Consider the following 26,756-nt stretch of genomic DNA (forward strand, 5'->3'; position numbering starts at 1 on the left):
TACAGCTGAGCTACAGCTGGACTCTACACCTGGGCTCTACCTGGGCTACACCTGGGCTACACCTGGGCTACAGCTGGGCTACCGCTGGGCTACAGCTGGACTTTATCTGAGCTACAGCTGGGTTACAGCTGGGCTACACCTGAACTCTACCTGGGCTACACCTGGGCTACACCTGGGCTACACCTGGACTACACCTGGACTCTACCTGGGCTACCGCTCGGCTCAGCGCTCTCCTCCGTCCTCGCGTTCCCGACGTCGCTCAGCGCCGCGCGTCTCCTCCCTCACAGCTCCCCCCGCACCCACCCCTCGCCCCCCCTCGCCCCGCCCCTCGCTCCCCCTCTCCCCGCACCCCGCCCCTCGCCCCCCTTCCTCCCCCCCCGCACCCCGCGTCCGCTCTCCGCTCGTGCGGCTCCCCGCGAGTCGCGTCTGGCCGCGAGCCTCTCGCTGCGGCTCCGCTGCTCCGGGACCCACCGACTCGGGCCATGGCGTCCAACAGCATCTTCGAGTCGTTCCCGAGCCCCTACGCGCAGAGCTTCTCACGAGGTGAGACACGCGGAGACTCACAGTCACAATGGAGACTCACTAACGGGGACCGACAGAGTACAGGGGACGACTCGGTACTCTAAATGTCGAAGTCAAAATGTGTGTGTGTGTGCGAGTCGAGGTGTGTGAGTGTCTGTGTGTGTGTGTGCGAGTCGAGGTGTGTGAGTGTCTGTGTGTGCAAGTCTGTGCTCAAGTCCATGTGTGTAAGTGTGTGTGAGTCCAGGTGTGTGAGTGTCTGTGTGTGCGAGTCTGTACGCAAGTCCATGCGTGTGTGTGTGCGAGTCGAGGTTAGTGTGTGAGTGTCTGTGTGTGCGAGTCGAGGTGTGTGAGTGTCTGTGTTTGCGAGTCGAAGTGTGTGTGTGTGTGCGAGTTTGTGCGCAAGTCCATGCGTGTGTGTGTGCGAGTCGAGGTTAGTGTGTGAGTGTCTGTGTGTGCGAGTCGAGGTGTGTGAGTGTCTGTGTTTGCGAGTCGAAGTGTGTGTGTGCGAGTTTGTGCGCAAGTCCATGCGTGTGTGTGTGCGAGTCGAGGTTAGTGTGTAAGTGTCTGTGTGTGCGAGTCGAGGTTAGTGTGTGAGTGTGTGTGTGTGCGAGTCTGTGCTCAAGTCCATGTGTGTGTGTGTGCGAGTCGAGGTTAGTGTGTGAGTGTCTGTGTGTGTGAGTCGAGTGTGTGAGTGTATGTGTGTGCGAGTCTGTGCTCAAGTCCATGCGTGTGTGTGTGCGAGTCGAGGTGTGTGAGTGTGTGTGTGTGCGAGTCGAGGTTAGTGTGTGAGTGTGTGTGTGTGCGAGTTGTGTGCAAGTCCATGCGTGTGTGTGAGTGCGGCTCTGTGAGTGTGTGAGTGCGGCTCTGTGAGTGTGTGGATAGTTTGTGTGAGTGCGGCTCTGTGAGTATGTGGATAGTTTGTGTGAGTCTGCGTGTGTCTCTGTTGCTGGTGAGTCAGTGGTGAGCGGTGGCGCAGCGGTTAGCGCGCTGTGCTACGGACCCGGTGAGGCGAGTTCGATTCCCACTCACGGCCACCAACAGTGTGTGGTGTGTGTCTGTGCACGTGGTGTGTGTCTGTGCACGTGGTGTGTGTCTGTGCACGTGCGTGACGTGTCTGTGCACGTGTAGCGTGTGTCTGTGCACGTGTGTGTGTCTGTGCACGTGTTGTGTGTCTGTGCACGTGTAGTGTGTGTCTGTGCACGTGTAGCGTGTGTCTGTGCACGTGTTGTGTGTCTGTGCACGTGGTGTGTGTCTGTGCACGTGTAGTGTGTGTCTGTGCACGTGTAGCGTGTGTCTGTGCACGTGTTGTGTGTCTGTGCACGTGGTGTGTCTGGGCACGTGGTGTGTGTCTGTGCACGTGTGTGTGTGTCTGTGCACGTGGTGTGTGTGTCTGTGCACGTGGTGTGTGTCTGTGCACGTGTGGTGTGTCTGTGCACGTGGTGTGTGTGTCTGTGCACGTGGTGTGTGTCTGTGCACGTGTGTGTATGTGTCTGTGCACGTGTGCACGTGTGTGTGTGTCTGTGCACGTGGTGGGTGTCTGTGCACGTGTGTGTGTCTGTGCACGTGGTGTGTGTCTGTGCACGTGTGTGTGTGTCTGTACGTATGTGTGTGTCTGTGTACGTGTGTGTGTGTCTGTGCACGTGTGTGTGTGTCTGTGCACGTGGTGTGTGTCTGTGCACGTGTGTGTGTGTCTGTGCACGTGTGGTGTGTCTGTGCACGTGTGGTGTGTCTGTGCACGTGTGTGTGTCTGTGCACGTGTGGTGTGTCTGTATACGTGGTGTGTGTATGTGCACGTGTGTGCTGTGTGTCTGTGCACGTGTGTGTGTGTGTGTCTGTGCACGTGGTATGTGTGTCTGTGTACGTGTGTGTCTGTGCACGTGTGTGTGTCTGTGCACGTGGTGTGTGTCTGTGCACGTGTGGTGTGTCTGTGTACGTGTGTGTGTCTGTGCACGTGTGTGTGTGTCTGTGCACGTGGTGTGTGTCTGTGCACGTGTGTGTGTGTCTGTGCACGTGTGTGTGTCTGTGCACGTGGTGTGTGTCTGTGCACTTGTGGGGTGTCTGTGCACGTGGTGTGTGTCTGTGCACGTGTGTGTGTCTGTGCACGTGGTGTGTGTCTGTGCACGTGTGTGTGTCTGTGCACGTGGTGTGTGTCTGTGCACGTGTGTGTGTCTGTGTACGTGTGTGTGTCTGTGCACGTGTGTGTGTCTGTGCACGTGTGTGTGTCTGTGCACGTGTGGGGTGTCTGTGCACGTGGTGTGTGTCTGTGCACGTGTGTGTGTCTGTGCACGTGGTGTGTGTCTGTGCACGTGACGTGTGTGTGTCTGTGCACGTGGTGTGTGTATGTGCACTGTGGTGTGTCTGTGCACGTGTGTGTGTGTCTGTGCACGTGGTGTGTGTCTGTGCACGTGACGTGTGTCTGTGCACGTGGTGTGTGTCTGTGCACGTGTGTGTGTCTGTGCACGTGTGTGTGTCTGTGCACGTGTGTGTGTCTGTGCACGTGTGGGGTGTCTGTGCACGTGGTGTGTGTCTGTGCACGTGTGTGTGTCTGTGCACGTGTGGTGTGTCTGTGCACGTGACGTGTGTGTGTCTGTGCACGTGGTGTGTGTATGTGCACGTGGTGTGTGTCTGTGCACGTGTGTGTGTCTGTGCACGTGGTGTGTGTCTGTGCACGTGTGGTGTGTCTGTGCACGTGGTGTGTGTATGTGCACGTGGTGTGTGTCTGTGCACGTGTGTGTGTCTGTGCACGTGGTGTGTGTCTGTGCACGTGTGGTGTGTCTGTGCACGTGACGTGTGTGTGTGTGTCTGTGCACGTGGTGTGTGTGTCTGTGCACGTGTGGTGTATATGTCTGTGTACGTGGTGTGTGTGTGTCTGTGCACGTGGTGTGTGTGTCTGTGCACGTGTGGTGTGTGTGTCTGTGCACGTGTGTGTGTCTGTGTACGTGTGGTGTGTGTCTGTGCACGTGACGTGTGTGTGTCTTTGCACGTGACGTGTGTGTGTCTGTGCACGTGGTGTGTGTCTGTGCACGTGACGTGTGTGTGTCTGTGCACGTGACGTGTGTGTGTCTGTGCACGTGACGTGTGTGTGTCTGTGCACGTGGTGTGTATCTGTGCACGTGGTGTGTGTCTGTGCACGTGACGAGTGTGTGTCTGTGCACGTGACGTGTGTGTGTCTGTGCACGTGGTGTGTATCTGTGCACGTGGTGTGTGTCTGTGCACGTGACGAGTGTGTGTCTGTGCACGTGACGTGTGTGTGTCTGTGCACGTGACGTGTGTGTGTCTGTGCACGTGACGTGTGTGTGTCTGTGCACGTGGTGTGTGTGTCTGTGCAGGTGTGTGTGTGTGTCTGTGCACGTGTGTGTGTGTGTCTGTGCACGTGTGTGTGTGTGTCTGTGCACGTGTGTGTGTGTCTGTGCACGTGTGTGATGTGGATTTCGTTACCGGTGACCACGCGCGTGAATATATAGATGTGTGTGTATGTATATGTGTGTATGTATGTGTGTGTATGTGTGTATGTATATGTGTGTATGTATGTGTGTGTATGTGTGTATGTATATGTGTGTATGTATGTGTGTGTATGTGTGTATGTATATGTGTGTGTATATTTACGTGTATGTGTATATATATGTGTGTGTTTGTGTATGTATATATGTGTGTGTATGTGTGTATATATATGTGTGTATGTATGTGTGTGTATGTGTGTATGTATGTGTGTGTATATTTACGTGTATGTGTATATATATGTGTGTGTTTGTGTATGTATATATGTGTGTGTATGTGTGTATATATACGTGTGTATGTGTATATATGTGTGGAGCGGTAATGTAGCGGTTAGCGCGCCGCGCTACGAACCTGGGTTCGATTCCTGCTCACGGCCAACACCGCTGAGGATTGTTTGAACCGGTTCTGGACCTCCCCTAGGTTGACTCAGCCTCAAATGAGTACCTGGTGTGGTGTGTAAACATCGCCATTGGGGAGACAAAAGCGGCCGGGCGTGGTGTTGGCCACCCACCCCCTCGTGTGTCGTGCTGGCCTTCATAGGTGCTCGCTAACAGCACTTGCCTCTACAGTATGTTAAGGCTACACGGGGGATCTTTGTCTCTGTATGTATGTGGCGAGCAGGCGCACTGCACCCGTTAGTTTCCAGCTCAACATCAAGTCACTAACATCTCAACTCGATCCCCCCCCCCCCAAGTAAACTTAGTCCTAAGAAAGTGCCTGGTGTGTCGTTTAATAATCGACATGAGCGATGGGTGAGGCGTGGTGCCGGCCACACCACCCACTCGTGCGCCGTTCGGGTCTTCACAGCCGCGCGCTAACAGCACTTGCCCCAACAGCCTGCTGCAGGCTATACGGGGGATCTTTGGCTGTGTTATACAGACAACATTCACGAGACACGCGACTGTGTCAATATTACAAGGCAAAGACAAAGATCCCCCGTATAGCCTTGAACAGACTGTTGCGGCAAGTGCTGTTAGCGAGCAGCACCTATGAAGGCCGCAACACGGCACACGAGCGGGTGGGTGGCCAGCACTATGCCCGGCCGCCTTTGTCTCCCTTGTGGTGATGTTGCCTACACGCCGCTACACCAGGTACTCATTTGAGGTTGGGTCGTGACACACGCGACAACACACACGCGACAACACACACGCGACAACACACACGCGACAACACACACGCGACAACACACACGCGACAACACACACGCGACAACACACACGCGACAACACACACGCGACAACACACACGCGACAACACACACGCGACAACACACACGCGACAGACTCAGCTGCTAATTTACTGATTGTTGTGTGCGATGCGCTACCGCGCGTGATCACGCTAATCACTTCGTTCCCTATTTGCTAATTGAAACGTCTTGAACCAATAATCGTTAATAAACTTCATGATCATCATCAGCCAGGGTCAATCCACTGCTGGATGAAGGCCTCCGCGAATCCGCCGGGCCCCCCTCTCCCGACCCTTCGGATGCCAAAATCCGCACGTCGCCTGCACACGCCAACTGATCTCATCATCATGCTCATCATCATGGTCATCATTATCATGATCATTATCATCATGGTCATGATCATGATGATCATTGTGATGATCATCGTGATCATGATCATCGCTGCCACTATTCCCGTCGCCCGTCGGCACGCTCCCTTCTCGCCGTGACGTCTCCTGCCCCGAGCCCCACTCGCGCCTCTCTCATTAACAGTCTGGATGATGATGATGATGGCGACGACGACGATGCCATCACACTGCGTGTGCTCTCCGATCCACGTGCTCCTCTCTCCGTCTCTCGGTGTAATTCCATCCCTGCGTCTCTCCGTTCTTCTATCGCTGTGGTCGTGGTCTGTCCATTGTTGGATGAACACCGATGTGATGCCAATATCCGTCACGCTCCCTTCTCGCCGTGACGTGTCCCTACCCAGGCCCCACTCACGCCTCTCATTAACAGTCTGGATGATGATGATGATGCCACTCCATCCGCTTGCATCTCTCTAATCCGCGTGTTCCTCTCTCGACGTCTCGCGACGTAATTGCCACGCGCGCGCGTCTCTCTCCGGGCTTCTTTGCGAACTTTTATTCATTGTTTTATATATTATTTTTCTATTATTTTATCTATTATTTTGTTCCGGATTTTTTTGTTTAAATCACCCATCGGGTTCTCTGCCGACCTCAGGCCGCATGTTTGCCTCCGTGACTTTTTAGTGTCGGCTTCGGTGCGTCCCAAATTACTCCTCCATCCCTTCGCTGGCCCACGTTTTCACTTCACTGCGTTCAGAATCAGAATGTAGTATTCACACTGCAGCAGGAATCCGATGAGCTATGAAGTTCTTTTTCACAGATGTCCAGTCGGGACACGGGGTAAGGACATCACAACAACAAACACAAACACGATAGGGGTGCAAAGTACCAGAAAGGTAAACAAATTACCCAACACACAAACAAATACAACACGAAACCATCCCCAAACTACCACGCAAAACCCACTCAAGGAACTTATCGTTCAGAAGCGACCTGGCGACCACAAATGAGAGCTCAACAAAGTGGCTCATCATTGGGACATTTATATCAGCAAAATAATATTAATAATCTCAATGTATGTTTATAAATGTGGAAGAAAAAATCGGAGGATCCGTAGAAAAAAATCCACGCAGAGAGACACGCAAATTCCAAATAAACAGCAGCAGGCGTCAGGGTCGGGGTCGAACCCACGACCTCCTGTAGACCAGGCGAGGTAGTTAACATCTCCTAGCCACCGTGATGATGATGATGGGAGAGAGACACGCAGACTCCAAATATACAGCAGCAGGCGTCAGGGTCGGGATCGAACCCACGACCTCCTGTAGACCAGGCGAGGTAGTTAACATCTCCTAGCCACCGTGATGATGATGATGGGAGAGAGACACGCAGACTCCAAATAAACAGCAGCAGGCGTCAGGGTCGGGGTCGAACCCACGACCTCCTGTAGACCAGGCGAGGTAGTGGACGTCATACCAGTCCGCCTTCAAATACTGATTTAGGGTCACATCACAAAAAACTCACGAGGGAGTCACACACAGTATTTTGGCGGCTGCTATAAATGTCCACGTGATAAGCCACTTGGTTAGGTTATCATTTGTGATGGCCACGTCGCTTCTGAAAAACAACCCAAGAGCTTAGTGGGCTTATTCTGGCAAGATATAAAACATTTGTAGTATTATTTTGTATCTTTTTATTGGTTTGCGTACCTTTCCTATAACTTGCACTCCCATCTTGTTTTAGTAGTGTTTGTTGTGACGTTCTTACCCCGTGCCCCTAAATGGCATCTGTGAAAAAGAGCTTTGTCGCTCATCGGATTCCTCCTGTGGAGACTCACAGACGGGGTGCACGTCACTTGCTCGATTTGCTCGCAATTACCCAGAGTGCCTTCGTGCGGTGTTTCAATCACTCCCGTCCCTCGCCCTCCCTCCTCCTCCCATCCGACTCTCTGCCCCCCAATTCGTGATCCCCCCAATCAGTGACTCTCCTATTAGTTACCCCCCCCCCATCAGTGACTCCCCCCCCCCCCCCAGTTAACTCGTTGTGCCGCCTCAACCACAACTGCCACGGAGTCGTGAGTCTTTGTCTCTGAGTGAGTCTTTGTCTCTGAGTGAGTCTTTGTCTCTGAGTGAGTCTCTGTCTCTGAGTGAGTCTTTGTCTCTGAGTGAGTCTTTGTCTCTGAGTGAGTCTCTGAGTGAGTCTCTGTCTCTGAGTGAGTCTTTGTCTCTGAGTTAGTCTTTGTCACTGAGTGAGTCTTTGTCTCTGAGTGAGTCTTTGAGTGAGTCTCTGAGTGAGTCTTTGTCTCTGAGTGAGTCTCTGAGTGAGTCTTTGTCTCTGAGTGAGTCTTTGTCTCTGAGTGAGTCTTTGTCTCTGAGTGAGTCTCTGAGTGAGTCTTTGTCTCTGAGTGTGTCTTTGTCTCTGAGTGAGCCTCTGAGTGAGTCTCTGAGTGAGTCTTTGTCTCTGAGTGAGTCTCTGAGTGAGTGTTTGTCTCTGAGTGAGTCTTTGTCTCTGAATGAATATTTGTCTCTGAGTGAGTCTCTGAGTGAGTCTCTGAGTGAGTCTTTGTCTCTGAGTGAGTCTTTGTCTCTGAGTGAGTCTCTAAGTGAGTCTTTGTCTCTGAGTGAGTCTCTGTCTCTGAGTGAGTCTCTGAGTGAGTCTCTGAGTGAGTCTTTGTCTCTGAGTGAGTCTCTGTCTCTGAGTGAGTCTTTGTCTCTGAGTGAGTCTCTGAGTGAGTTTTTGTCTCTGAGTGAGTCTTTGTCTCTGAGTGAGTCTTTGTCTCTGAGTGAGTCTCTGAGTGAGTCTTTGTCTCTGAGTGAGTCTCTGAGTGAGTATTTGTCTCTGAGTGAATCTTTGTCTCTGAGTGAGTCTCTGAGTGAGTTTTTGTCTCTGAGTGAGTCTTTGTCTCTGAGTTAGTCTTTGTCTCTGAGTTAGTCTTTGTCTCTGAATGAGTATCTGTCTCTGAGTGAGTCTTTGTCTCTGAGTGAGTCTCTGAGTGAGTTTTTGTCTCTGAGTGAGTCTTTGTCTCTGAATGAGTCTCTGTCTCTGAGTGAGTCTTTGTCTTATGAGTAAGTCTCTGAGTGAGTTGTTGTGTGAATCTCTGTCTCTGAGTGAGTCTGTCTCTGTGTGAGTCTGTCTCTGAATGAGTGTTTGTCTCTGAGTTTGTCCTTGTGTGAGTTTTTGTCTCTGATTGAGTCTTTATCTGTGAGTCTAAGCGTGAGTCTAGGTGTAAGTTTACGTATCTAAGTGTGAGTCTATGTGTCTATGTGTGAGTCTATGTCCGTGTCTATGTGTGAGTCGATGTCTTTGTCTCTGAGTGAGTCTAATCGTGCGTCTATGTGCGAATCTACGTAAGAACATGTACCTTTCTCGTACTTTGCACGCCTACCATGTTTGAGTATTGTATGTGTAAGTTTACGTGTCTTAGTATGAGTCATTGTGTCTATGAGTGAGTCTGAGCATGATTCAACGTATGAGTGAGTCTATGTTGAGTGAGTCTGTGTGTGTATGTATGTGTCTGTTCGTGCACATCTGTGAGTCCCTGCGTTTACTGTTAGCAGCACCTATTAAGGCCAGAACGGCACACGAGGGGGTGGGTGGCCAGCACCACGCCCGGCCGCCTTTGTCTCCCCAGTGAAGACGTTTAAACAAAACACCGAATACAGTATAAGTCTGAGTCGACCTAGGGGAGTCCCAGGGCCGGGTCAGGTATTCCTCACCGATGTTGGCCGTGAGCGGGAATCGAACTCGGATTGCCGGATTCCTAACGCTGTTGCGTTAACCACTGCGCCACCGCTCCCTACACACACATCAACAAACTCGCATACACACTACACACTAGTACACATATACAATGCTGTATATATGCACAGCAACACTATATTAAACACACACGCGTGTGTGTGCGCGCATGTTTACACGGGTAGACTGTGAGTGAGTGTCTCTGTGTGTGCCTTTGTACGGGGAGCGGTAGTGTAGTAGTCAGCGCGCTGCGCTACGAGACCGGCGACCCGAGTTCGATTCCCGCTCACGGCCAACACCCGTGACGATTATCTGAACCGGTCCCTGGGACTCCCCTAGGTTGACTCAGCCGCAAATGAGCACCTGGTGCGGTGTGTAAACATCGTCTCTCGAGAGACAAAGGCGGTCGAGCGTGGTGCTGGCCACCCACCCCCTCGTGTGCCGTGCCGCCTTCATAGGAGCTGCTCGCTAACAGCACTTGCCCCTACAGTCTGTGAAGGCTACATGGGGGGTCTGCGTCTTTATTTTTGCTTTTGGGTGTGCGTCGGTCGCTTTCTGTCGGCACCAGCGTCACACTCCGCGCGCGGTGAATTCCTCGGCTCGCTGCTGCTGCTGCTGGTGGTGATGCTGTGGCCTCGTGAGCTCCAGACTCAGAGCAGAGATGTGAAACTCGGCAATCACTCAGCTCTCTGGCCCATCTAGAACATCACGGCACATCAGCGTGTACTGTGTGTGTACGGTTTAGGGTGTATGTGTACATGGGTCAATGTGTATGCGTGTGTGTGTAAGCTACCTGGCATGACGTTCCACACGAAGCTGCGGATGTTCTCGGTCTCTGTGCTTGCGACACGTGGAGGGCTCTGGGAGATCTGAGCACAATCTCACGTGTGAGCTCCTCCTGCAGGCGAGGCTGTTGCATTGGCTGGGTCATGGAGCCCGCAGCCACCCGCGTGCCCACGTTATGTTGGGCCTGATCGAGGGGGCTAAACGGGTGCGGCACGGGCTGGAAAAGAGATGGAGTGATGTGGTGCAATGGGATGTGGAGCTGAGTGGACTTGCCGTTGACTGCTACCAGGGTGTCAATATCGGCCTCTGTAGAGGTGGTTCGTGAAGGACGCTGCTGGGCAGTTGGAGGCAGTCGCCCTCCAACAACAACAAAGGAGCAACGCTCACAACAACGAGTGGAGCGCCGGGCGAATAAAACTCAACAAGTTAGCCTAAGAGGGGGCACAGGTGGTGCATTGGAATAATTTCTTTAGAGCTGCTTTTTGTGTTTAGTTTGTGTTTCCCCGCACATCGGATGAGCACAGCTGGGTACGTACGGTATGAAAGAAGTTAAATATACGTACAGACATCATCTTGAGTTATCCTGGAGGAGGAATCTGATGATCTATTAAGATCCTTTTCACAGGTGTCCAGGAGGGGTGCAGGGTCAGACTGTAGGGGCAAGTGACCTATGAAGGCCGGCACGGCACACGAGGGGGTGGGTGGCCAGCACCACGCCAGGCCGCCTTTGTCTCCCCAGTGCTCATGTTTATACACTGCGCCAGCTACTCATTTGAGGCTGAGTCGGCCGAGGGGAGGCCCAGGATCGATTCAGATAATCATCACCGGTGTCGTCCGTGAGCGGGAATCGAACTCGGGTAGCCGGGTTCGCAGTGCAACGCGCTAACCACGACACTACCGCAACTACGTAGAAGATCCACTCTCAACCACGGCCCAGCCACGCTGGGATGACTCAAGCTCGTCTCATCATTCGCACCTCGTTGAAGCATCACCACCACACTGCAGGCCACAACAACACGTCTCAACCACCCACCCACTCATCCACACAACCACCCACGTACGCAATCACATACCCACCACCCACCCACACTCTCACCTGCTCACTCGCCCACACTCACCCACTCACCTACTCACACGGCCACTCACCCACCTACTCACCCACCCACTCACCCACACTCTCACCTACTCACCCACTCACTCACCACGCTGCAGGTCATATAACTTATCTCCCTGTTTCTTTCCTCACACTGCCCCACTCTGGAATTCTGTCCTCCCATCATCATCGCCACCACCATCATTATCGCCACCACCATCATCATCATCGCCACCATCATCATCGCCACTACCATCATCATCATCGCCACCACCATCATCATCGCCACCACCATCATCATCATCGCCACCACCATCATCATCGCCACCACCATCATCATCATCGCCATCTCCATCATCATCGCCATCACCATCATCATCGCCATCACCATCATCATCGCCTCCACCATCATCATCGCCACCACCATCATCATCGTCATCACCATCATCATCGCCATCACCATCATCATCGCCACCATCATCATCGCCACCACCATCATCATCGCCAACACCATCATCATCGTCATCACCATCATCATCGCCACCACCATCATCATCGCCACCACCATCATCATCGCCACCACCATCATCATCGCCACCACCATCATCATCGCCACCACCATCATCATCGTCACCACCATCATCATCGCCATCATCATCGCCATCATCACCATCGTCGTCTCTTCTCTCCCGACGCTCTCACAACAAACTCGCCCGTTACTCTCTCGTCTATTGCATCATCGTTAGTGCGAAAACTAAAACGATAAACTATGTTTATTTTACCAGGTAAGGCCCACTGAGCGATGTAGCTCTTTTTCAGAAGCTACCTGCCCACAAATAATAGCACAATGAAGTGGCTTATCACGGTGTGGAATGTATAGCAGTCAAATACTTTAAACGCGTGTTTCTAAATGTGGAGAGAAAATCCGGAGGACCCTTAGAAAAATCCACGTAACTAGGGTGGGAGAGAGACACGCACACTCCAAATATACAGCAGCAGGAGCCAGGGTCGGGATCGAACCCACGACCTCCTGTAGACCAGTCGAGGTAGTTAACATCTCCTAGCCACCGTGATGATGATGATGATGAGAGAGACACGCAAACTCCAAATATACAGCAGCAGGCACCAGGATCTTGATCGAACCCACGACCTCCTGCACACCAGTCGAGGTAGTTAACATCTCCTAGCCACAGTGGCGCCCACCGTCGTGCTGTGTGTTGCTGGCCGCGTGGCGTTTGGGGCCCTGCGCTCAGCCACTGTGCAACACACGCGGGCGATCCATTGACTACTCATGTTGAGGATAATGGCGGTCTGGGTTGGCTGTGTTGGCTGTGCTATGGCTATGCTGTGCTGTGCTATGCTATGATGCGCTATGCTGTGCTATGCTATGATGTGCTGGCTGTGTTGGCTGTGTTGGCTGTGTTGGCTATGCTATGATGTGCTGGCTGTGCTATAATGTGTTGGCTGTGTTGGCTGTGTTGGCTGTGTTGGCTATGTTGGTTGTGCTATGCTGTGCTATGATGTGCTGGCTGTGCTGGCTATGTTGGCTGTGTTGGCTGTGCTATGATGTGCTGGCTATGTTGGCTGTGCTGGCTGTGCTATGATGTGCTGGCTGTGTTGGCTGTGCTGGCTGTGTTGGCTATGTTGGTTGTGCTATGCTGTGCTATGCTGTGCTATGATGTGCTGGCTGTGTTGGCTATGTTGGCTGTGTTGGTTGTGCTATGATGTGCTATGATGTGCTGGCTGTGCTGGCTGTGTTGGCTATGTTGGTTGTGCTATGATGTGCTATGATGTGCTGGCTGTGTTGGCTATGTTGGCTGTGTTGGCTGTGCTATGCTGTGCTATGATGTGCTGGCTGTGCTGGCTGTGTTGGCTGTGTTGGTTGTGCTATGATGTGCTGGCTGTGTTGGCTATGTTGGCTGTGCTATGATGTGCTGGCTGTGTTGGCTGTGCTGGCTGTGTTGGCTGTGCTATGATGTGCTGGCTGTGTTGGCTGTGCTATGATGTGCTGGCTGTGCTGGCTGTGTTGGCTGTGTTGGTTGTGCTATGATGTGCTGGCTGTGCTGGCTGTGTTGGCTGTGCTGGCTGTGTTGGCTGTGTTGGTTGTGCTATGATGTGCTGGCTGTGCTGGCTGTGTTGGCTGTGTTGGCTGTGCTGGCTGTGTTGGCTGTGCTATGATGTGCTGGCTGTGTTGGCTGTGTTGGTTGTGCTATGATGTGCTGGCTGTGTTGGCTATGTTGGCTGTGTTGGCTTTGCTGGCTGTGTTGGCTGTGCTATGATGTGCTGGCTGTGTTGGCTGTGTTGGCTGTGCTATGACGTGTTGGTTGTGTTGGCTATGTTGGCTGTGTTGGCTGTGCTATGATGTGCTGGCTGTGTTGGCTATGCTGGCTGTGCTATGATGTGCTGGCTGTGTTGGCTGTGTTGGCTGTGCTATGATGTGCTATGATGTACTGGCTGTGTTGGCTATGTTGGCTGTGTTAGCTGTGCTATGATGTGCTGGCTGTGCTGGCTGTGCTGGCTGTGTTGGCTGTGCTATGATGTGCTGGCTGTGTTGGCTGTGTTGGCTGTGCTATGATGTGCTGGCTATGTTGGCTGTGTTGGCTGTGCTATGATGTGCTGGCTGTGTTGGCTGTGCTATGATGTGCTGGCTATGTTGGCTGTGTTGGCTGTGCTATGATGTGCTGGCTGTGTTGGCTGTGTTGGCTGTGCTATGATGTGCTGGCTGTGCTGTATCGTGCTCGCCACGCTTTGTCGTCTCCACCGCACGTCTCTAATCTCCCCCGCGCAGCGGATCGGCGTCGCGCGCGATTTATTTATTTATTAAAATAACAACTTTCCACTCGGGGCCGCGAGGCCGCGATAAGCGCGCGACGAGGGCGGGATCACGAACCCGCTCCGTGCGGACCGCGCGGGACCTCTGCTCGTGGCCGAGGGCGGTGAGGGGGTACCGAGCGGTAGACCCCGGGAGGGAACAAGGGTCCAGACGGATCATCAGCCATGTTCGATCAACTGCTGGATTAAGGAGGTCTCCTGCCACTGGCATCACTATCATCATCATCACCGCTCCGTCTCCTCCACGGTCGTGGTGCGGGGGGGACGCTGCTAGCGAGACGCGTTCCCCATTCCCGTTGGCAGTCTCGATCACCGTCGTCAATCATTCGAACTCTCCCCTCTGGACGTTTGGATGATGGTGGTGGTGACGATGACGATGTCATCACACTGCGTGTGCTCGCCAATCCACGTGCTCCTTCCTCTGTGGGTGTAATGCCAGACACGCATATCTCCGTGCTTTCATCGTCACGGAGTATCCACTGCTGGTTGATGCCAATAAATCTGCGTGTGCTCTCATCCACGTGCCCCTCTCTCCGACTCTCAGTGCAAGTCCACTCATGCATCTCTCCGTTCTTGTATCACCGAGTATGTGGGTCATTGCGTTAATCTCTGGGTCACTGTGTGAATATGTGGATCACTATGTGAGTCTGTGGATCACTGTGTGAGTCTGTTCGTCACTATATGAGTCTGTGGGTCTCTGTGTGAGTCTGTGGGTCTCTGTGTAATTCTGTTCGTCACTATATGAGTCTGTGGGTCTCTGTGTGAGTCTGTGGGTCTCTGTGTGATTCTGTTCGTCACTATATGAGTCCGTGGATCACTGTGTGAGTCTGTGGGTCTCTGTGTGAGTCTGTGGGTCTCTGTGTGAGTCTTTTCGTCACTATATGAGTCTGTGGGTCTCTGTGTGAGTCTGTTCGTCACTATATGAGTCTGTGGATCACTGTGTGAGTCTGTGGGTCTCTGTGTGAGTCTGTGGGTCTCTGTGTGAGTCTTTTCGTCACTATATGAGTCTGTGGGTCTCTGTGTGAGTCTGTTCGTCACTATATGAGTCTGTGGATCACTGTGTGAGTCTGTGGGTCACTGTGTGAGTCTGTGTATCACTGTGTGAGTCTGTGGATCACTGTGTGAGTCTGTGGGTCACTAAGTGAGTATGTGGGTCATTGTGTGAGTCTGTGTATCACTGTGTGAGTCTGTGGGTCACTAAGTGAGTCTGTGGGTCACTGTGTGAGTCTGTGGATCACTGTGTGAGTCTGTGGGTCACTGTGTGAGTCTGTGGATCACTGTGTGAGTCTGTGGGTCACTGTGTGAGTCTGTGGATCACTGCGTGAATCTATGGGTCGCTGGCCAAACCACTCGCTGCATCGCATCACTGTGTCAAACTCGTCCACGCACTGCAAGCCTGAAGGAGACTCTTTAAGGAAGCGTTCGTAAGCAGTGACATCACGAACTATCAACTTCCAAGGTGCCGATGATTACATGAACCCACGCTAAAGCATGCAACGTTCACAAATGGGACAATCGTCAATTCTTACACACGTGATGCAACAAGCACGTGTCGTGGCACTTACGAATTGGTACTCGTCGATTAATCGATGCACACTTCCACCCTAAATAGAAATGGTGGTGGTGATGGTTGCAGTGACGATATCAACCGATATTAGGATGCCACTGGACCAATATGCACTTTTAAATTATTTATATCGAAAACAAATGTCTTAAGAATTGCGTTTGTGTTTAGTAGTGTTGTCCTTCCCCCCACCCACGGTGCCGTGCCTCCGATCAGCAAGTTCAACATACACGACACTATACATGATATACTACACTACTCTACAGTGCACTATACACTACACTATATGCTACACCGCTATACTACATTGAAAACGAATTTCTGTACCACTGCTCTTTGTGTTTAGTTTGCTGTCCCCCCACCTCCACACCTCCGAGTAAGCACGGTTGGCTGCGTACGGAGCAAAAGAAGTTCAGCATTTGATACATGCAAAGTGGAGAGCCAGGAGAAAAACCCCCAGCGGAGGGGGGAGACAGCTCCCTCCCCTTGGGCAATGCAGAACCTCGCTCAGCTGACGCCTTGTTGCTGTACTGCCACCCGCTGGTCAGCAAGTGAATTACAAGTTTCACATTCGAGAGCCGCCCTCGACTTTTTCCATAAACGTTGTAAACGTGGGGTCCAGCACGGCTGATGGTGACAGTGGTGCTGGTGGTGAGAGTGAGAATGTTTGTGATCGTGATGATGATGGTGACGACGGCGATGGTGATGACAGTGACAGAATGTTCGGGATGTTGGTAATGATGACCACCTGGTTGGTCGTGATTATAATTCCCAAGTTGCGAAGTGCTCTTGGTAACACCCACGCACGCATCTTGTCACGCAATCTGTTCTCAAGGCAGTCTCAAGACACCGTGTCTCCCGTGTCCCACCCCGCGTCTCATCCCCGTGTCCCACCCCCGTGTCTCCCCGCGTCCCAGGCAAACCCGTGGAGATCTCTTCTCCGCTGCTCCACGGCTCCCAGGTTCACGCGCAGCAACAGCAGCAGCATCATCAGCACCAGGATCATCATCATCATCAGCAGCAGCAGCCGTCTGCCCCTTGCAGCCCTCCACTCAGCCTGGGGAAGCTGCAGCAGCAGCAGACCCCCTCCCACGCTCAGGCCGGGCACCCTGGGCCGGGCTCCCAGGTGGGGGGAGCCCCCCCGGAGGAGGCCGGGCTGGCGCTGGGGCTGGGGGAGCAGAGCAGCGAGATGCTGCGCACGGACAGCCCCAACTTCCTCTGCTCCGCGCTGCCCCCACACTGGCGCTGCAACAAAACTCTGCCCGTCGCCTTCAAGGTGGGGCGGGGGGGGGGGGTGCTCGTGATCCATAGTTTATGTATTTATTTGGGGGGGGGTGTTAGATCGTGTAAATATCAGTGTCGTTAAACCCGCCACACCACCATCACGAAAAGACAAAGATCCCCCGTAAAGCCTGAACAGACTGTTGGGGAAAGTGTTTTTAGCGAGTATCATCACCTATGAAGGCCGGTATTGTGGCACGCGAAGGGGTGGGTGGCCAACACCAAGCCCGGCCGCCTTTGTCTCCCCAGTGGCGATGTCGACACACCGCACCGGGTGCACATTTAAGGCTGAGTTGTCCTCGGGGGAGGCCCTGGACCGGTTCAGATAATCGTCACTGGCGTTGACCGTGAGCGGGAATCGAATCCGGGTGGCCCGGATTCGAAGTGTGCCGCTCCACTCCCAGGGGCGTCTCGTGACATTGCCACGAGGTGGGGCTGTTGTGAGTGCCCTCTGAAGAGACGGTGTTCTCACGAAGAGAAGCCCCTTCGTGCCATTGGCCTTGCCGTGGAAGTGAGGTGACCGTCTCGTCCAGCAACGGGAGGCACTCCAGGTCTTGTCTGAGGTGGAAGTGCGAAGCAGTCTGCAAGGGAAACAGAAAAGTGAATTCTGATTTGCACATCCACACAGCCAGGCCTTGCTAGCACACCAGCTCTGGCGAAATGTCCTCACGTATTGCTTTCCCCCGGTCGCCTGAAGGCCGGTCGATGTCGATTTTCGGCTGATCAGTACCCAGTCGCTTGACATTCAACTTCGCCTGCATGGTCATCCTTTCAAAGTGAATGTGTAGCAGTGACTGCCACCGAGCCGCGTGTCGGCCTTGTGAGCTGCTGCTCTATTGGCACGGTGCCACCTCGCCCTGTGACGTCTTTGTGACGTCGTCTCTCATGACAGCCACGGGCGCCTCTTTCACCGCTAATATTGGTCGCGAAAGCCTACGCCGTGTCAAGCTGGGCGCCCATGGTTATCCAAGAGTAGCAGGAATGTTCTTCAGGAGGGTCCTGCTGCCGCTGCTGCGTTGGCTGTTTATTTGCAGGATGTTTGGAGCTGCTTACGGACGAGCTTGGTTTATTAATCACCGAGAAAACCCGACGCCTTGGGCGAGGGGGCAACGCTCGACCCCCCCCCCCCCCCCGTACAGACGGAATCAACAGATGGAGATTAGTCCGCACTTTGCTGCACCGCCTTCTCCTGGCAGAGCCAGGGGTACGTATATGTGTATGCAGAACTTCTTTTGCACCGTACGTAGCCTACCCTGCCAATCGGAGGTGCGGGGAAGGACAACAAACGAAAGACAAAGAGGGGGAGATCAGTCCACGCATTTTGCTGTGCTGCCATCTGCTGGCGAACCGGGCTTACGGATCCTCCTCCACAGCCCACCCACGTGTAGAGGGGAGTTTCACACCCCCGTCTGTGCGTGATCCACCAACCCTCGCCGCTGCTGCCGCCTCCGCACAGTGCTGGATGACAGTGGTGGTTAGTGGTGGTGGTGATGGTGGCGATGGTGGTGGTGATGGTGGTGGTGATGGTGGCGATGGTGATGCTGGTGGTGATGGTGGTGGTGATGGTGATGCTGGTGGTGATGCTGGTGGTGATGGTGGTGGTGATTGTGATGCTGGTGGTGATGCTGGTGGTGGTGATGGTGGCGATGGTGGTGGTGGTGATGGTGGTGGCGATGGTGGCGATGGTGGTGGTGGTGATGGTGATGCTGGTGGTGATGCTGGTGGTGATGGTGGTGGTGGAGATGGTGGCGATGGTGATGCTGGTGGTGATGGTGGTGGCGATGGTGGTGGTGGAGATGGTGGCGATGGTGATGCTGGTGGTGATGGTGGTGGCGATGATGGTGGTGGTGATGGTGGTGGCGATGGTGATGCTGGTGGTGATGGTGGTGGCGATGGTGATGCTGGTGGTGATGGTGGTGGCGATGGTGGTGGTGATGGTGGTGGTGGCGATGGTGATGCTGGTGGTGATGGTGGTGGCGATGGTGATGCTGGTGGTGATGGTGGTGGCGATGGTGGTGGCGATGGTGGTGGTGGTGATGAGAAATGAACTCGAGGTGGCTGGAGAGGAAATGGGTTCAGGGTGGAAATTTTGGACCGCGGAAACCAAAGGGAGGGGAGAGGAAATCCCCGAGGTGGGGGGGGGTAGCGGCCGATTCTTTGCACCAGTGGTGAATGGTAGCAAAGGGGGGGGGGGGTGAGTGGGTCACGTGGACCTGTCACGACACCTCTCTCTCTCTAAACCAGCTCGAGGCTCCCGTAAATCACGTGACTCCCGCGTGGTCACCCCGACTGAATCCCGCCCTCTGGGAAAACAGACGCTGCTCCGCCTCCTCCTCCTCGACCGAGACCGATCGCTCGGACTCTCGATGTCATCAGAGCACCGCTATACCCGCCCTCACCCTGCCCACTACCCCCCCCCAACCCCTCACGACGTCACGACCTTCACCACTGCCGCACGCCCCGCAGGTGATGGCGATGGCCGACGTTCCGGACGGCACCCCCGTGGCGGTGATGGCCGGGAACGACGAGAACTACTCGGCGGAGCTGCGCAACGCGAGTGCCGTCATGAAGGGTCACGTGGCGCGCTTCAACGACCTGCGCTTCGTGGGGAGGAGCGGGCGAGGTGGGGGGGGGGGGGCGGTGGTGGGGGAAGGGGCGGCGAGGGGGGGATTTTGGATTTGGGGAGGGAGGGACCATGGGTGGTAGTGGGGGGTAGAAGGGGGTCACTGGGGGAGAGGAGGGGAGGAGCAACACTTGGGTGGGTGGGGGCATTGGAGTCGGGGGTATTGCACGACTTAAAAAGTGGCAGGTGGATCAGAGATCCATAGACTCACACAGAGACCCATAGACTCACACAGAGACCCATGGACTCACATAGAGACCCATAAACTCACACAGTGGCCCATGGACTCATACAGTGACCCATAGACTCACACAGAAACCCATAGACTCACACAAAGACCCATAGACTCACACAGAGACCCATAGACTCACACAAAGACCCATAGACTCACACATATACCCATAGACTCACACAAAGACCCATAGACTAACAGAGACCCATAGACTCAAACAGAGAGCCATGGACTCACACAAAGACCCATGGACTCGCATATAGACCCATAGACTCACACAGAGACCCATAGACTCACAGAGAGACCCATAACCTCGCTTTGACCTCCCAACCTCGTCCATTGTTCCAGAGAGTGACCCAACTACTGCGCCCTTCTCCCGTGCCTGTCGCCCCGCCCCCCAGGCAAGAGCCTCAACCTGACCATCACCGTGTTCACCAGCCCACCACAGGTGGCCACCTATCAACGCGCTATCAAGGTGACGGTGGACGGGCCTCGTGAGCCACGGAGTGAGTCGCCTACCCACCCAGTCCCGACCGCTCACTCACCCACTCATTCACCCACCCACCCACCCACCCATTCACTCACCCACCCACCCACCCATTCACTCACCCACCCACCTACTCACCCACCTACTCACCCACACACCTACTCACCCACCAACCTACTCACCCACACACTCACCCACCCACCTACTCACCCACCCACCCACCTACTCACCCACCCACCCACTCATTAATTCACTCACTCACCCACCTACTCACCTACTCACCTACTCACCCACACACTCACCCACCCACACACCTACTCACCCACCCAGCCCCGCTCGCTCACATACCCACCCACTGACTCACCCACCCCCTCACCCCCTCACCCCCTCACCCCCCCCATCACCCACCCAGCCACCTAGCCACACAAAGACAAAGACAAAGATTATCCGTATAGCCTTACATACTATAGGGGCAAGTGCTGTTAGCGAGTACCTATAAAGGCCGGCACGGCACACGAGGGGGTAGGTGGCCAACACCACGTCCGGCCGCCCTTGTCTCCCTAGTGGCGATGTTTACACATCGCACCAGGTACTCATTTGAGGCTGAGTCGACCTAGGGGAGGCCCAGGACCGGTTCAGGAAATCGTCACCGGTGGCCATGAGCGGGAATCGAACCCGGGTCGCCAGGTTCGTAGCGCAGCGTAGCGCTAACCGCTACACCACCGCTCAGCCACACACCCACTCACCCATCCACTCCTCTCTCACCCACTCTATTGTTCACTTACACATTAAATCACTACAGACTGTCCATCAAGTTACCCACCCAGAAATCCAGGTAGACACTCACCCAGCCAGACACCCACCTAGACACTCAGCGAGACACCTACTTAGACACTCACCCAGCCAGACACCCACCCAGGTGACTGACCCAGGCGTTCAGTCACTTGATTTCCCACACAGACACTCACCCTCCCTTTCCCTCCACCACAGGACACAGACAGAGGCAGGAGGACATGCTCAAGTCCAACTCGATGGGGGGACTCTTCCCCGAGAGGCTGCTGCAGCTCGGTCCCGTGAGCCCCTGCTACGTGACCCCCACACACGGTGAGCCCCTAGCCACGTGACCACACACACAGTGAGCCCCTAGCCACGTGACCCCACACACAGTGAGCCCCTAGCCACGTGACCCCCACACACGGTGAGCCCCTAGCCACGTGACCACACACACAGTGAGCCCCTAGCCACGTGACCCCACACACAGTGAGCCCCTAGCCACGTGACCCCACACACAGTGAGACCCTAGCCACGTGACCCCCACACACGGTGAGACCCTAGCCACGTGACCCCCACACACGGTGAGCCCCTAGCCACGTGACCCCACACACAGTGAGACCCTAGCCACGTGACCCCCACACACAGTGAGCCCTTAGCCACGTGACCCCACGCACAGTGAGCCCCTAGCCACGTGACCCCACGCACAGTGAGCCCCTAGCCACGTGACCCCCACACACGGTGAGACCCTAGCCATGTGACCCCCACACACAGTGAGCCCCTAGCCACGTGACCCCACACACAGTGAGCCCCTAGCCACGTGACCCCACACACTGTGAGCCCCTAGCCACGTGACCCCACACACAGTGAGCCCCTAGCCACGTGACCCCCACACACTGTGAGACCCTAGCCACGTGACCCCCACGCACGGTAGGACTCTAGCCACGTGACCCCCACGCAGGGTGAGCCCCTAGCCACGTGACCCCCACGCACGGTGGGACATCTAGCCACGTGACCCCACACACGTTGAGCCCCTAGCCACGTGACCCCCACACACTGTGAGCCTCTAGCCACGTGACCCCCACACACTGTGAGACCCTAGCCACGTCACCCCCACGCATGATGAGCCCCTAGCCACGTGACCCCCACACACGCTGAGACCCTAGCCACGTGACTCCCACGCAGGGTGAGCCCCTAGCCACGTGACCCCCACTCACGGTGGGACCCTAGCCACGTGACCCCCACACACTGTGAGACCCTAGCCACGTGACCCCACACACAGTGAGCCCCTAGCAACGTGACCCCCATACACAGTGAGCCCGTAGCCACGTGACCCCCACTCACGGTGAGCCCCTAGCCACGTGACCCCCACTCACGGTGGGACCCTAGCCACGTGACCCCCACACACTGTGAGACCCTAGCCACGTGACCCCCACACACAGTGAGCCCCTAGCCACGTGACCCTCACACACAGTGAGCCCCTAGCCACGTGACCCCCACACACAGTGAGCCCCTAGCCACGTGACCCTCACACACAGTGAGCCCCTAGCCACGTGACCCCCACACACAGTGAGCCCCTGGCCACGTGACCCCCACACACAGTGAGCCCCTAGCCACGTGACCCCACACGCAGTGAGCCCCTAGCCACGTGACCCCCACTCACGGTGAGCCCCTAGCCACGTGACCCCCACACACGTTGAGACCCTAGCCACGTGACCCCCACACACGTTGAGCCCCTAGCCACGTGACCCCCACTCACGGTGGGACCCTAGCCACGTGACCCCCACGCACGGTGAGCCCCTAGCCACGTGACCCCCACGCATGGTGAGACCCTAGCCACGTGACGCCACACGCACGGCGATCGACATGCCGGCACGTGCGGTCACAGCCGTCGGTGGCCGCCCTGTGGCGGTGACGTCACAACGGAGTGGGGGGGGGGGCTGTCACGTGGAGTGCGCAACGCTCGGCCCGCCGTTAGGGGGCGTTTCGCGCGGGGCCAGGGGCCCATGTGTCGTGCGTTGACCACACGAGATCACCGGCAGAGACAATTCAATCAATCCGATCGATCCAAGAATTGTAACGCGCGCGTTCAGCAAACAGCTGAGATGGAAGCGCGTGTGGCGCTAACAAAATCAAAGCTAAACACGAGGAGCAAAAGGGAAAAAAATCAATATTTTAGCTCCGGTCGTAAAAGCACCGATTGTCACATCAGTCGGCAGAGATGCTCCAGAGCACTGAGCAGTGCAGCAGATGAACGACTCCGTTCGGCTGCCTCGAGCCGGGTGGATCTCAGCAGCGGCAGCAGGTACACAGCGGACGAGCGCTGGTTTCGTCATGTTACAGATGGGCGGATGGCCCAACGCACCACCTGTGCCCTCTACTGTTCCAACTCGCCGCGTTTTATCCGCCGGGCGCTCTGATCGCTGTTGTAAGCGTCGCTCCTCCGTCCTCCATTGCTGCCGGAAGGCGACTGCCTCCCAACTGGCCCAGCAGCGTCCTCCACAGAGGCCCATGTTGACACCGCTGGTACCGGTCTTCGGCAAGTCCACTCAGCTCCACATCATCGCCTCCCCCTCCCCCCTCCCCGCTTCCCCCCCTCCCCCGCTTCCCCCCCCCCCATATCCCGCAGGCTCCGAGGGAGGGGGTCCCCGCAGCGCGCAAACCTCCCCACCGTGGCCCTTCGAGCAGCCGTACCCCTCCTACCTACCCCAGGTGGGGGTGGGGGCCCCATCGGGCATGGGGTCCACATCAGGGCCCCTCTCCCCGGCGCGGACCCTCTCAACGCAAGGTACGGTGGTCCGAAGGGAGGGGAGGGAAGGGGGAGGGCTGGGAGAGTTGGGGGAGTGGTGGGGCGAGTTGAGAGGGGTGGGGAGTCGCGGCACGCAAGGGAGGGATGTGGCGGCGACGATGGGGATGTCGTTGTCGTGAGCGTTCGAAGACCACGAGGGAAGAGCCAAGTTGTCCCGAGTGGCCTCGTCCGAGGCGGCCCTCCTCCAGGCCGCTCCCGCCAACCCTTGCCGTGACGCTCCGGGGACCCGGGTCGGCCGTAACCGGGACGGGACGTGCAGCGCAGAAGCCCCCCTGGAGCTGACGAGCATCCCTGCCGGGTGCGATCGGGCAACAAATCGGCCGCGCTGGGTGGGAGTGTGCAGGGTGGTTGTGGGGGGGACCGGCTGCCGAGACCGCGGTCGAAGCGGTCGCAGCGGTCGGTGCGAGTCCGGCGACTGGGGGAGGTGGGGGGGGGGGCAAGACCTACGACAGAGCGGTGGGCCTCCACGAGCGTTACCGGCCCGAGGGAGGCACGTGGCAGCTGCGCTGTCAGATGGCGGAGGGTGGAGAGCGTTGGCGATGCCGGTGATGGCAGCGGCGGTGTTGGTCGGTGGTGTCCACGGATTTCGCCACAGTTTGCACCCTGCCTCTTGGTTAATCCCCAAGAAGGGCAGAGGTCACGTTTAGACCTGTGCCGGGGGGGGAAGCGCTTCAACGAACCGCGCGTCACGACGGCGGGTCGCTCATCTTGGCAGCGGTCGACCAAAGCCATGCGCGCTCGGCCCTGCGCGCTTCGTCTTTGTGACCGCTCTCTCGAAGATCGACGGTGGCAAGCGGCGCTCATGTAAAGGGTCAGAGAAGGGCGCCTGGAGCGCTCGGAGAAGTCCAAGCGTCGACTACGGGTCGGGACCCAGAAGGCGGCGGTTGCTGTGGCCGCGCTGCTACAGCAACCGGATGCTACGTTATCAACCGGACTCTACGTCAACTGGACTCTACGTCAACCGGACTCTACGTCAACGACTCTACGTCAACTGGACTCTACGTCAACCGGACTCTACGTCAACCGGACTCTACGTCAACCGGACTCTACGTCAACCGGACTCTACGTCAACCGGACTCTACGTCAACCGGACTCTACGTCAACCGGACTCTACGTCAACCGGACTCTACGTCAACCGGACTCTACGTCAACCGGACTCTACGTCAACCGGACTCTACGTCAACCGGACTCTACGTCAACCGGACTCTACGTCAACTGGACTCTACGTCAACTGGACTCTATGTCAACCGGACTCTACGTCAACTGGACTCTACGTCAACTGGACGAGAGCCTTCACCACAGACGTCTCCGTGGTCTCCCGAAGCTCTCCGACCAGTACGGGTGGCTGCGGTAGGTTGCGAAAAAAGTTCAAATGCGGCGACCCGGTGGTTGGACGCTGGTGGTGATCAAACCAGCAGGCGTTTGAGAAGTTACCCCCTCCCTCCCCCTTCGTTACCCTAGCCCCACCCCCATTATGTCGCGCGTCACCCGCACGCTGCCCTTCAAATGCAACGCACGCTCGTGGAGCGCATGCCCCAGAGACCGCCAAGTGGCCAGGAACAAACGGCAATAAAACTGTTTGTGTGCCGAGGGAAACGCGACGATGGAAGCAGCAGAGGTCATCCCCGGTCGTCGCCGTTGCAGCGCCAGACAGCGAGTTTTGACCGAAGTTTGGTGCGCGGCGTCTCGGGCTGCGGGAAATGCTTTACGGTGATGATTATAGACAGCGAGTAAATGTTGCTGGTGGAGGGTCTTCCGACAACACATTTGAGCAAATTCACGATGCAGACTAACCCCCTCCGCCCCCGAAAATGTGACGAATGAAAACGAGACTGCGTGTGCATGTGATCCACCGACCCCCCCCCCCTGCTCCCCCCCCACACAGACCTGCAGGGGGTGTTCAACCCATCCCGCATGGGCCTGCACCACGACGGGCAGTTTGCATTGCCGGACCCCCGCCTCCACTACCCGGGGGCCTTCGCCTACCCCCACCTGACCCCGGCGCCACCGCCCTCACCGCGCTACCACGCCTACCTGCCCCCCCCCTACCCGGGCTCTCCTCCGCGACACGCCCCCTCCTCCGCCTACCAGAACGGGGGGCCCCCCTCGGGCCCCTACGCGCTCTTCTACGGCGCGCCCCCATCGGGAGCGGCGGGGGGCTATCAGCTGTCGCTGGTGGCGGGCGCCTCCGACCAGAGGTCCCCCGAGCTGCCGGGGTCCGTGGGGGCCTGCGCCGAGGGCACAGAGAGTGACGGCAGCTGCCCCAGCGTCTCGCCGGGGGCCCTGGGGGCCGTGCGGGCCATGGAGGAGGCCGTGTGGCGGCCCTACCAGCGGCCCGTGTAGCGTGCAGATACAGAGGCGCGGGGTGAGCGGAGAGTGAGGTGGGGGAGGCGTGCTGATTGGCTGATGGTGATGTCAAATGTCACGTGGGTGTTCAGGTAGACGCCTAACCAGAAACTTAGCCGGAACCATGACCCTAACTCCAGCTCTCTCCATCACTTTTAACAACTAACACAAATTCTAACCTTCACCATGAACATAGCCTGAGACATAACCGCAGCCCTTTTTCTAGACCCCACCTATAACCCCCTAGCCTGAACCCGAATCTTAGATCTAACCCGAGGCTTACCTATAACATAACTCTGATCCCTAACCGGTAACCTGCATATCTTTAACCCTAGACCCTAACTAATTTCCCCGTTTTGCCTATTACCCTAACCCAGCCACGCATGGGTCATTGGGTTAGCCCCAACCAACTGATCCATTACCGTAACACCTGATCCAACAACGGATGGGCCATTGGACTATCCCTAACGCTTACCATATGACCCATTAGCCTAGCCCTAACCTTTGACCCAGCCGCGGATTTTGTCATCGCTCCATGTTGCTGGGTAACCAGCAGTCATAGCGGCCAGCGCCATTCTTGAGTGTTCGAGGGGATAAAGGGGGTTGCAGAGACCCCGGGACCCCAGTGATCCCTGGGTGCATTGCTG

The 26,756-nt window shown here is 56.0% G+C and overlaps 1 protein-coding gene across 1 annotated transcript; it reads left to right on the forward strand.

The window, feature by feature from the left end:
* Nucleotides 1–482: 482 nt before the first annotated feature.
* On the forward strand, nucleotides 483–26,106 carry LOC144950389 (runt-related transcription factor 3-like). Its single transcript, XM_078880504.1, has 7 exons — nucleotides 483–543; nucleotides 16,478–16,836; nucleotides 19,308–19,464; nucleotides 20,098–20,202; nucleotides 21,174–21,287; nucleotides 23,584–23,742; nucleotides 25,649–26,106. Exons 1-7 carry the CDS (start codon nucleotides 483–485, stop codon nucleotides 26,104–26,106), a joined length of 1,413 nt encoding a protein of 470 aa, XP_078736630.1.
* The last annotated feature ends 650 nt before the right edge of the window (nucleotides 26,107–26,756 follow it).

The sequence above is a fragment of the Lampetra fluviatilis genome, chromosome 57, assembly GCF_964198595.1.
Source record: "Lampetra fluviatilis chromosome 57, kcLamFluv1.1, whole genome shotgun sequence".
Taxonomy (NCBI): Eukaryota; Metazoa; Chordata; class Hyperoartia; order Petromyzontiformes; family Petromyzontidae; genus Lampetra; species Lampetra fluviatilis.

What these genes read in the sequence shown, in the direction of transcription:
- LOC144950389 (XM_078880504.1), top strand. Translation starts at nt 483, where the DNA reads ATGGCGTCCAACAGCATCTTCGAGTCGTTCCCGAGCCCCTACGCGCAG. An exon ending in CGTGGGGAGGAGCGGGCGAG is followed by an intron (nt 19,465 to 20,097) that starts GTGGGGGGGGGG and finishes CCCGCCCCCCAG; the next exon opens with GCAAGAGCCTCAACCTGACC. An exon ending in CGGGCCTCGTGAGCCACGGA is followed by an intron (nt 20,203 to 21,173) that starts GTGAGTCGCCTA and finishes CCTCCACCACAG; the next exon opens with GACACAGACAGAGGCAGGAG.